Source organism: Stenella coeruleoalba, assembly GCF_951394435.1.
Source record: "Stenella coeruleoalba genome assembly, chromosome: 18".
Classification (NCBI taxonomy): Eukaryota; Metazoa; Chordata; class Mammalia; order Artiodactyla; family Delphinidae; genus Stenella; species Stenella coeruleoalba.
The window spans coordinates 66,378,516-66,390,663 of NC_137164.1; the positions used below are offsets into that span (position 1 = coordinate 66,378,516).

Sequence of the window (12,148 nt, forward strand, 5' to 3'; positions counted from 1 at the left end):
TAGATGTGGCTTTTCACAGCCCAGCTACATCTAAATGTTAAATCTATATCTAAATGTTAAGTTTTAAAAATAGAACTACCATATGACCCAGCAATTGCACTCCTGGGTATATATCCAAAAAAACCAAAAACACTCATTTGAAAAGACACTTGCACCCCAATGTTCATAGCAGCATATTTACAGTAGCCAAGACATAGCAACAACCTACGTGTCCATCAACAGAAGAATGGATAAAGAAGATGTGGGGTGTGTGTGTATATATACATATATATGTATATCCATGTACACACACACACACACACACACACACACACACACACACACACAATGGAGTACTAGTCAGTCATAGAAAAAGAACGAAATTTTACCATTCACAGCAACATGGATGGACTTGGAGGGCATCATGTTCAGTGAAATAAGTCAGCCAGAAAAAGATAAATACTGTATGATGTCACATATGTGGAATCTAAAAAATACAAGAAACTAGTGAATATAACATGTAAGAAGCAGACTCACAGATACAGAGAACATACCAGTGGTTACCTTTTCATTCCATTTTCTGGCCTTTTTGTACCAACAGCCTCCTAAGTGTTGGGTGGTGGCACATCAGTAAGGCAGCTGTCCATGCCCGAAGGTACTAGCCTCTGGGCAGTGCCAAGGCACCCAGAGCCCCAGACCAGGGGCCTCTGGTGAGAAGCACCCTCTTCTGTCCAGACCAGTGTGCCATGCCTACTGAGTCCAAAGTCTACACGTGATCCAGGTCCTAAATCATAAGAGGTGACAACTCAGCCAGATTCAGATCAGAATCCAGGGACAGAGGACAGTTTCAAGGCACGGGTTGGGGGGAACTGTACCCTAAATAAAATGGCACTGAGCAGACAAGAGTCCTATGCCCACTGGGGCGGAGGGATTGGAGGTTTGCTCTGTACAGCCGCTTAATCTAGTAGCGGGGAAATCTCTTACTAAGTTCAGACCCTTCTTACAAAGGTATATGGATCAGTGGTTGGCAGACTTCCTGTAAAGGGCCGAATGGTCGATATTGTAGGTTTGTGGACCATACGACCTTGGTCACAGTTACTTAGTTCCACTGTTGTGTCAGCCGAGCAGCACGGATAATATGCATACAACCTAGGATGAATGTGTTCAGGGAAATGTTTACAAACGCAGCTCGCAGGCCAGATTTGTCCCCAGGGCCGTGGTCTGTTGAGCCCTGATCTGGATGAGTGACCTCGGTGAGTTGGGTGAGTGGTCAGACCACTGAATGGAGTTCAAGCAGTACAAGTTCAGGGAAGTACAGGAAGAAGGAAGAGGAAACTATAGCTACACCGCATGGCTAGATAGAGTTGAGACCAAGGAGCTATCCTGGACTACGTATTTTAAATAAGTCCATAATACTCGATTGTAGTTAAAGATAAAGGCAGGGTCCAAAATACATATATAACTGGTGAGAACACGAGGAGGCCAATTTCCATATGGAGGATTCAGGCCTTCTGGGAACATTATCAGTAAACCTTCATAATCAAAAGAGAGTCATAGAGTATCTGTGAAGAATCATGAGGTCAGAAGTAAGGTCAGGGTCCAAGTTTAGTTTCTTTCTCTTGTAATCCCAAGAGTGTTCCTGGTACGGGAAAGTAGATGAATCATATAATAAATACTTATTTATGTCAGACACAGGTGACTTTAGAAATTAAAATTCCATGATTTAGAAAGTGCTTAAGAATATAAGGAAACTGGCATTTACACACTGCTGGTGGAAGTGTAAACTGGTTTGATTTTCCTAGAGGGATCTTTAGTAATATAACAAAAACCTTAAAATAGTCATACTTTAAAATTTTTATTTCAAATAAAATATTTTATTTCAAGATGTTATAATTAGGGAATAATTACAACTACTTAGGAACGTGTACATGAAGATGTGCATCCTACTGCTGTTTATAATAGGGAAAAAATAGAAACAGTTGACGTGTCCAATTATGAGAGTTTGTCTAAAAAATCATGATTTACCTTAGAATGGTATACATTCTATGTAGTGATTTTAAGCTATTGTGTAAATTAACACTGACATGTTTACTAAAGCTATACATGGTTCACATAAGGATAAGTGAGAAAAGTAAGTTATAGGAATGGAGGTGTGACATAACCATTTTTCATTAGAATATAAGTAGAATTCTGCTCCTGGCAATGGCTCACTAGGTTATTTCAGAACAATCAGCCGTTAAGAATGACTAGAAAAGCTAGACAAATTAATTACTAGATGAATTAATAAAGAAGACAAAAATCCCATGTGTTGGAAATTTTCAGAGAACTAGCAAGGCAATTTGTAGGGCCAAGATCCAGAGGAAAGAGGAGCCAAGAGAGGTGAACCTGGCATCTGGAGCTGCTTTTCTTCTTGAGGCAATGGCTAATTTGGAAGAGACAATTTAGTGGCAAAAGAGCAAAACAGAGGTTTGGCACTTACACAGGGCCAGGAGGGCAAAGTTTAGATTTCAGTGCCCTCTTAGGAAGCGAAATTCTGGCAACAATCCAGACTTTTTTTGTGGCCTCTCCCGTTGCGGAGCACAGGCTCCGGACGCGCAGGCTCAGCGGCCATGGCTCACGGGCCCAGCCACTCCACGGCATGTGGGATCTTCCCGGACCGAGGCACGAACTCGTGTCCCCCGCATCGGCAGGCAGACTCTCAACCACCGCACCACCAGGGAAGCCCCAATCCAGACTTTTGATTGGGACCACAGAAGCACTACCTCCTAAGAATAAGGGTGAATCAGAAATAGCCTAAATCTCACAAGGATTAAGTCTAGCTTCAAATCAGCTCAGTAAATTAGCCTAAGATGTTCTGTCCTAGCCTTGCTCCGTGCCAGAAGTAAACATAAATCCTTTCTGAGGTAGATACCATCATTTAGAGTCTCAAACCATCTCTACATTTCTTTCATAAACAACGTATGGCCCTCAATAAAAAAAATAACCAGGTATAGTGAAATAGAACTTATAGAATATAACTAGGCATACAAGAAGGCAAGACTTGACAGAAAACCAAGAGAAGAAATATACCAAAAAAATACTCATAGGAGCTATCTCAGTGATCAGAATGAACATTAAAATAAATATAACTAATATTGTCAAGAAATTAAATGAAAAGATGGAGAATTTTCTAGAAAACTGGAAGCTATAAAAAATAAATCAAGTAAAAAATTCTAGAAATAAAAAATATAATTGACATTTTTTTTAATTGGTGGGTTTAAAAGCTGATTAGAGGGGACTTCCCTGTTGGCACAGTGGATAAGACTCCACACTCTCAATGCAAGGGGCCCGGGTTCAATACCTGGTCAGGGAACTAGATCCCACATGCATGCCGCAACTAAGAGTTTGCATGCTACAACTAAGGAGCCCACCTGCCACATAAAATAAAAGAAAGAAAAAGAAAAAAAAATACTGACCAGTTTTTTTTGGGGGGGGGGTTGTTTTTGTTTTTAATTGAGTTATAATTGATGTATAAACAACCGGTTTTATTTATTAAAATTCTTCTGATCCCAAGATAAAAGAAAATGAGATTTAGCTTTGGCTTAAGAATATCCTGGAACTAAAAGTAGTTAAATAGAGAAAATGATGGATTCTTCTCTCTGGGTGGCCTTTCAAAATAGAGTAAGTGTTAAGTGTGGTCTTCCCGAGGGCATGGCTGTAGACCAGAACACCTCTTAAGATTCATTTTGCATCTACGATCCTATAGTTTTCCATATAAGGAGGGAGATACATTCAAGGAACTTCTTTCATAGTGAGTTTACTTTCCACATAGTGGGCTGGTGGCTGGGAATAATATATGTAATCATGTCTTCAGGGCCTCACAGTCTATGCAGGTCATATAATTATAGAAGAAATGTGATAGAGTAAATGCCATTCACTCCTCCATTAACAACTGTGAACTGTACATGCATAGGTCAGACTCTGAATAAGAGACTGGGCTATTGCAGTAAACAAAACGAAATGTATGCTCTCATGGAGTTCACATTCTAGTAAACAATTATATAACACATCAAGTGGTGATAAGTGCAGTGAAGGAAAAACAAAGCAGAGTAAGGATAAGGAATGATGGTGGAGCTCATGGTACAGAGCATCTAATTTTACATGGGCTAGATGCACAAGGAAGGCCTCTGTGTTTGAGGACACTTGGACAGACGCCTGGATGAAGTGAGGGAGTAAGTGATCCATGTGGCTTTTGAGCAGTCCCGGAAGAGGGAGCGTGCTTGGACCATGCCTGAAGTAGCAAGGCCAGTGTGGCAGAAGAAGGACGAGTAGGCAAGAGAGAATGAAAGTGATGAAGTAGCTTGGAGCTGGTCACGTAGGGACTTGTGGTCCATGATGAGGACTTTCGAATTTGTCTTTGTGAAATGGAGAGTTTGGAACAGAGGCATGATAGGATCTGACTTAAGTTTTAAATGAGTTTCTCTGGCTTCTGAGTGGAGAATTGATGGTGAAAAGGCAATTGTGGACAAGACCATGAGAAGACTCTTGCTATTCTCTCAGCAGGACATGATAGTGGTTTGGACCACGAAGGTATTACAAGGAAAAGGGAAAAGGGATATAATTCTGGATATATTTTGAAGGAAAAGACAATAGGATGTTAAGGGAATAGACATGGAGTGCAAAAAAATAGAGGAGTCAAGAATAACTCCAAGAATTTTGGTCTGAGAAACTAGGAGATTTGAGATGCAACTTTTACTGAAACAGTGGTAGTCTTGAGAAATGCAATTGGGTTAGGGAATGGGTCTCTATGAGCAGAATCAACTCACTGTCCTTTTAATACAAAGGAGGAAGCAACTAAAAAGACTGAGTTGGGCTTTCCTGGTGGCGCAGTGGTTGAGAGTCCGCCTGCCGATGCAGGGGACGCAGGTTCGTGCCCCAGTCCGGGAGGGTCCCACATGCCACGGAGCAGCTGGGCCCATGAGCCATGGCCACTGAGCCTGCGAGTCCGGAGCCTGTGCTCCGCAACGGGAGAGGCCACAACAGTGAGAGGCCCGCGTACCGCAAAAAAAAAAAAAAAAAAAAAAGACTGAGTTACGCAGGTAACCCTTCAGAATGGATGGGTTTTATTTTAATAGTGTCTGCAAATTATGCGTACCACAGAGAGTTTGTAACACTAATGATATCAAAAACTACTTGCTATTGATTTTCCTCAAATTTCTCTTTTCTTCATTGTTGCATTTTAATAGGGTCATAATTAATGTTCAAACCTGTAAACCATTTTAATTCATAAACATCCTTTACTACTTTCCTTAAGTATCACTCTTTCTGGAAGGTTTTCCCTTGCCTCTTCTGTTAGGGTTATGTATTCCTCCTGTAGAGTTCCACAGAACCTTAAGGATCCTTCTATCATATTCCTTACCAAATACACTGTATTATCATCATCTGTTTTTCTGTCAGATCAAACAGACAGGTCAAATCATGTTTATGCCTCAGGACTTGTAGCTGACTCAGGGCTTAGCACTCAATAAAAAATGTGGGAAAGGAGGACAGGCAGAGTGGGAAGGAAAGTGGGAAGGGTCTAGAATGTATTGTCTCTCCATCACCTGGAGATTATTTCATTGCAATAGGTCCACCTTGTTTTAATTCACTCCCGGTCCTTTGGGGCAGGTGAGATGTGGGTGTATTCTAGAAATGTCCTACTGTGGTTAAGTGGAAAATTATAATATGATAATTTCTGGAAGCATCTTACCATCTTCCCTTTGTTGCAATTGTATTAAAACTAGAATTAGAGACCAGAGCAGTCCAGTAGAACTTTCTCTAATGAGGGAAATGTTCTACATCTGTGCTGCGCAACAGGGTAGTCACTAGCTACCTATGGTATTGATTACTTGAGACATGGCTAGTGTGACTGATGAACTGAATTTTAGATTTTATTTAATTTAATAAATTTAAATTTAAGTAGCCACATGTGGCTAGTGGCTACCATTTGGATAGAGCAGTTAATTTTGCACTTAATACTGGAAGTTGTATTTTCTAATTTTCTCACTTTACAGGTGAAGAAACTCAGCCTTAAAGAAGCTATATTATTTGCCCAACTTCCTAATTTCTTGTACCAAAACGTGTTCCTGGTATTGTCACTAGTCATTCCTAATGTGACCTTTGTGTTGAAATCTACTTCCTCCATAGAAACTTTTAATTTTCAGATTAGCAGACCAAACAGCATTCCTTACAGACTAGTAATTAATAAAACACTTTAAAGGAAAGAAAAAAAGACCTTAAGCGCAACTATATTTAGAAAAATGTGATTTTCTCCATAAGGGATCTTAAGAAATTATTATGATTATAATAAATTACATACCGTGGCTCATCTGATGATTACTTTTCTTAAGTAGAATCATTTGTTGAAACTCAGAATTCGTTGCACATAACATTACCCCAGCGGTAAACTGAACGCCTGAACAAAGAACCCAACTTCTGAGGCTTTATAATCATCCCTGAATAATAATGAAGTGGGGACACATAACAAGTGGAAAATGACCAACCATAAAAAAAAATCATACCTACCTCCAAAAGCCCCTCTACATTCTGTACAAATATCTTGGGAACAAAGGGGTTGGAGTTGCATGTGTAGGTGATGGTGGTCGGGCAGGAACCATGGAGGGCTGGGGGGAGGCGAGGAATTGTCTCTCTTCTCCTGTAATAATACACACAATTCTTGGGGACCTTACTGTGTCCCAGGCCCCATAGCCCACAGAATGTTCTTTTCAGTAGCTTAAACTAAACTCTGTGTCTCTTTGGACTTTTCTTGCATATCCACCTGGCAAGTCTCTAATCCTAGATGAACCAGATGTCCATCTTCTCCCTCTGGCACCTGGGAAGCAGAGCACCTGGTGTAAATCTCACTGCGGGGTGGACTGGCTATAGACCTAAGATCACCAGTCTCAGATGGGGCCCTAGCGCTCCCTGTAGACCACCTCTGCGACTCTAGGCGGCCTTTCTTCCCACTTCTGGCCCATCGCTCTTAGCAGATGACCTCCTCGCCTGCTTCACCAAGAACAGATGCCATCAGATGAGAAATCCCTCAGTATCTCACCTCCGTGTCTACAAACCTATTGACATTGGCCCCAGTCCTCTCTTCCTGTTGCAAGAGGGGACGTGCCCTTCCCCACATCTAAGTCTATTTCCTCCAGCCCTCCTCTCTTTTCAGTGACCTTATGCTATTTATTGTTCTCTATCAATTCTACGTCATCAGTTTCTCTTTGTTCAATATGTCCCATCAGCTTTTAAACACACTCATGTCTCTTCTATTTTAAAAGATACAAAATCAACCTCCCTTCGACCCCAGGTGCCGCTCCAGCTACCATGCCAACTGTCTCTCTCCCTCCACAGACAACCTCTTGGAACTGTGTTCTACTTCCTTACCTTATCCTCCCCTCCCAGATCCCCCCAATCTGGCGTCCACCCACACCACTCAGCAGATCCCTCCGATCTGTGGACATTCCCCCTGCTCTGCAGAAGCTGCACTAAATTCGCCAATGACCGAGGCAGATGTATCTCATGGGCAATTTGAAGTCTCTCATCTTTTCATTTTAGCACCTGACATTGTTGACTATGTTGCCTTCTTGAAGCCTTCTCTTCTGTTGGCATCTGTATCATATATTCTCTTGGTTTCCTCTTACCTTTTAGGTTTCTCTTTCTTATTCTCCCCAGTGGACTCAATCTATTTCACCAAACCTTTAAATACTGGAAGCTCTCAAGGCTCAGTTCCAGGCCCCCTCATCCTCTTACTCCTCTTTGCTCCCTTGGGTCCATTATTCCATTAGTCATCCTGCTGGCTCCCAAATTTATATCTCTGGCCCTCTCTTTTTGGCTCAAGACTTGTAATTCCAACTATTCACCTGTGATTTCCGTTTGGATGTTTGCCAAGGTCAAGATCTTCCCCCACAAGCTTGCTTCTCCTCCTGCGTTCTCAGCACTGACTAATCTGATCACACAAACCCACTCACTCAAAAATCCCTGGCCCTTGCATCTCCTTCTCCTGGTTAATCAGCTGGTCCCATTATCCTATCCTCTACATTGCTTTGAAGTCCATCCATTTCCTCTGTCTTTGCTGTTACTGCCCTGCTCTAAACCCTGGCCACTCAAGTGTGGTCCATGACCAAGAGCATCCTATTCACCTGGGAGCCTGTCAGAAATGCAGCGGCTCAGGCCATGCCAGACCTACTGAATCCAAATGTACATTTAATAAGACCCCATGTGATTTGCATGTATATGAAATTTGAGAAGCACCTCTCTAAACCACTACAATTTCTCCACCTGACCGCGCTGCTTTGACTCTGGTCCCTCCCAACAGATTCTTCACATAGCAAAACAAATCACGTCCCTCATATACTAAAAGCCTTTTAATAGCCTCCCATTTTTCTTAGAATAAAGTGTATTCCATATAGTGTTCCTTTTATATGCTATGGTTTAAGATATTGTTTTCCTTTGTCCAACTTTCATCTTTATTGTATCTCTTTTAAGATAAGAAGTATTTGACAGCCTTATTTTTTTCAAGTACTTTAAATCAAGAAAGGTTTCATTTGATTTTGTCCTTTTTTGTATGAATACTATAGTTGCATTGCAAATGGGACTATTTCTCAGTTTATGTAGTTAGTTAATTCATGTAATAAATGCATGTAAAAAGCCCTCAAGTATTAAAGAAGTGGTTTTCTTTGCAAAATGCCATAAATTATGCTCTGAAAGCTTAAGAGAAACCCCTTTGGATAAAGGATCAAAATCCAAATGTTGTAAGTATGGAAAATAAAATTCTTTCTCATTTTATTTTTTTATGAGGAAGACTGTACCCTGGACACGATGGCCATTTCTTTGAAAGAACATCATCTGATATACCCAAATATGTTGAAAATAGGTTCAGCACTCTGTTTCAATCCTGTGTCAAATGCCAGCGTGGACAAGTTTTTGTTGTCATAGGTAACCCACAGGCCTTTGGAAACAAGCACTACTATCGAGTCTATAAAATTCAATTTAAAAAAAACCCTTTCACTGGTTCAAACATAAAAATGGAGTTTGGGAATAGAATCCCAAGTATCCAAAGTATAAAATGCATTGCAGACTTTCCTCAGAAGCTCTCTATACCTTATCATTTGCAGTCAGATAAGAGATACTGCTGATACACTTTAATTAAGTTGTCTGGAATGCAGGCTGAAATCACCAGGCAGCCCACCTTTCAGGAAGCAGAGTCCAAGGTACTTCGAGGAAGACTGAAGGGGCTCCCCAGAACGTTTCTGCTTTATTCAAAGCGCTGGATAGCAATCATTGGTGGTGTTACTGGGAGGTACTGTCTTGCCTTGGAGGGCCACAAGCAAAGGCAGGATTTTCTAAAGACAACATCAGAAGGGATGACAGTGGCTTCTGCAAAGTAGGGATCAAAGAACCTGAAACTTGGGGATGGGCTTGAAAGGACAGAATTTAGGGAAGAAGGGGAGAAGAATCAAAAAAAACCCAAAACAGCAAAGTAAGAGAAGCCAGTTACAGAGGATAACATATTGTATGAGTCCATTTATATGAAACATTTAGAGTAGGCAAGTCCATAGAGACATAAGATTATTTGTTGCCTAGGGCTGGGAGAGAGGGATAGAGGGATTAGGGGTTGATGGCTAAGTGGTATAGGGTTTCTTTTTGGCTTAATGAAAATTCTAAAATTGGTTGTAATGATAGAATATACAAAAAGCTACTGAATTGTACACTTTATTTTTTAAATTTTCATAACATCTTTATTGGAGTATGATTGCTTTACAATGCTGTGTTAGGTTCTGCTGTATAACAATCAGCTATATGTATACATATATCCCCATATCCCCTCCCCCTTGAGTCTCCCTCCCCCCCTTCCTATCCCACCCCTCTAGTTCATCACAAAGCATCGAGCTGATCTCTCTGTGCTATGCAGCTGCTTCCCACTAGCTATCTATTTTACATTTGGTAGTGTATATATGTCCATGCCACTCTCTCACTTCATCCCAGCTTCCCCGTCCCTCTCCCCATGTCCTCAAGTCCATTCTCTATCTCTGCATCTTTATTCCTGTCTTGCCCTTATGTTTGTACACTTTAAATGGATGAATTTTATAGTATGTGAGTCATATCTCAACAAAGCTGTTAAAAAATAAATTAAAATAAATTCTAAAAAAATACCCCCCCCCAAAAAAAGATGAGGAAGAAAAAATTTAAGATATTGAGTAGAAGTAATAGGGATGATTGTTTCTTATGAAGCATATACAGCTATTTCTTGATTTCTTTTTCCAGGTTAGCTATCTACCGTTGACTTCCTGCTATAAAAGATGAAGATTCCATTTCTTACATACCACCCACCCCCCATGCACATGTATACTTTTTCTTCCTCGCCCTCCCATTAGAGCTGTACTGTAATTTTTGGTAAGATCAATATTCAGCACTGATGACTCTCAAATTTATATCTCCAACAGAGTTCTTTTTGGAGTCTGGACCATATCCAAGTGCTTACTAAACGTCTATATGTTAATATCTAGTAGGCATCTCAAACTTAATTTGTTCAAAACTGAGCCCTTGATTCCCCTCCAAAACCTGCTCCTCTTATTGCATTTTCCGTCTCAGTAAACGGTAATACCATTTTCCCAGTTGCTCAAGTCAAGAACCCCGGAGGCATCGCTGACTTCACTTTTACTCCCTCATCCCTTATCTGATCTGTCAGCAAACCCCTGTGGCTCTACCTTCAAAATATACCCAGAATCCAACACCTTCTCACCACTTCCACGGTACACCCATGTCCACCCCCATCCCCACCCAACGCCCCAGATCCAAGACACAATAGCTCTCCCTTGAATCACTGCAATGGCCTCCCAGTTAGTTTTCCCACTTCTGTCCTTGGTCTATTTTCAACAGAGTGTTCCGGTAAAAATAAAGGTCATATCATGCCTCTCCTCGGCTCCAAAGCCTCCAGTGGCTCCCCATTGCACTTCAGGAACATCAGTGGTGCTAAGATTCCTGGACCAGTAAATCCAACTGGCCCCTGGCTCATCTGTTACCCAAGCACACAAGCCTAACTCCTATTATCTCTGGTTTTCTGGAAAGTCTACAAGGTTAAACCTCCACTTAAACTATCAACCACAAAATCAACTCAGCCTTTGCCTGTTAAGTTTATAATGATCTCTATAAAGACGTTTTTCACCGTCATAAACAGGAGTCCTTGTCATTGCCCTATGCTCAGGATGAGGACTCTAGACTAGTTTTCCACCCAGTCTAAATAGCAAATCCAGCTCTGATTTCCATAGTGCGGAGAAAGGAAAATACCCGCTCATTTTCCTAAACCATCCTCCATATATACAATCCTCTGGTTCCTTACACAAAACATTTGCTGCCTTTTCAGGGTCCTAACTTGAGGAGCAAACAAGACTTTACAGAAAGAGGCTGCGGCACATGTACCGGGGCCACCCTTGGGATACCTTAATGCCTGTTTCTTTTTGTTTGCAAATGGCTCTGCCCTTAATTAGCATGATATTGCTGATCCAGTAATTGTTCTATTAACCCACAGTAACCATCTTAATCTGTGAAATGCAAGTATGTTATCTAGGAAGTGGTGTCACCGGAAGGAACTGAGATACAGAATTTCCTTCGTGGGTTACAAAAGCAGCACTGGAAGGTTTTATAGAAAAATTGTCATAAGCTAGTTAGGAAGCATGCTTGTGAAAATAATCTTTTCTGAACCTATTTTTCTCTGATATACTGGAAGAGGATCGTGGCAAAGGCGTTACCTTCTGCTGAGGCTATTAGACCCTCCTCCCTTGCCTTCCAATGAAGGAGGGTCTGTGGAGGAAACCTGCCTCCTAGGTCTTTTTTTTTTTTTTTAATACATTTATTTATTTATTTTTGACTGCTTTGGGTCTTCATTGCAGTGCACGGTCTTCTCATCATGGTGGCTTCTCTTGTTGCGGACCATGGGCTCTAGGTGTGCAGGCTCAGTAGTTGTGGCGCATGGGCTTAGTTGCCCTGCAGCATGTAGGATCTTCCTGGACCAGGGCTCCAACCCATGTCCCCTGCATTGGCAGGCAGATTCTTAACCACTGCACCACCAGGGAAGCCCCTCCCTAGGTCTTTTGCTGGTTAAACTACTTCTCGGTCCTGGCCCTAATCCCTATGCGTCTTTATTTATTCATTC

The 12,148-nt window shown here is 41.4% G+C and overlaps 1 protein-coding gene across 1 annotated transcript in view; it reads right to left on the bottom strand.

Moving 5' to 3' along the window:
• Positions 1-379: 379 nt before the first annotated feature.
• SLC15A1 (solute carrier family 15 member 1) overlaps positions 380-12,148 on the bottom strand; it is a 145,793-nt gene continuing 134,024 nt past the window's right edge. The window contains exons 24-26 of the mRNA XM_079902774.1: positions 6,523-6,652; positions 544-763; positions 380-466 (exon numbers count right to left, since the gene is read on the bottom strand). Coding sequence (XP_079758900.1) covers positions 585-763; positions 6,523-6,652 — 309 coding nt within the window. The 3' untranslated portion in view covers positions 380-466; positions 544-584. The remainder of the gene's footprint in view (positions 467-543; positions 764-6,522; positions 6,653-12,148) is intronic.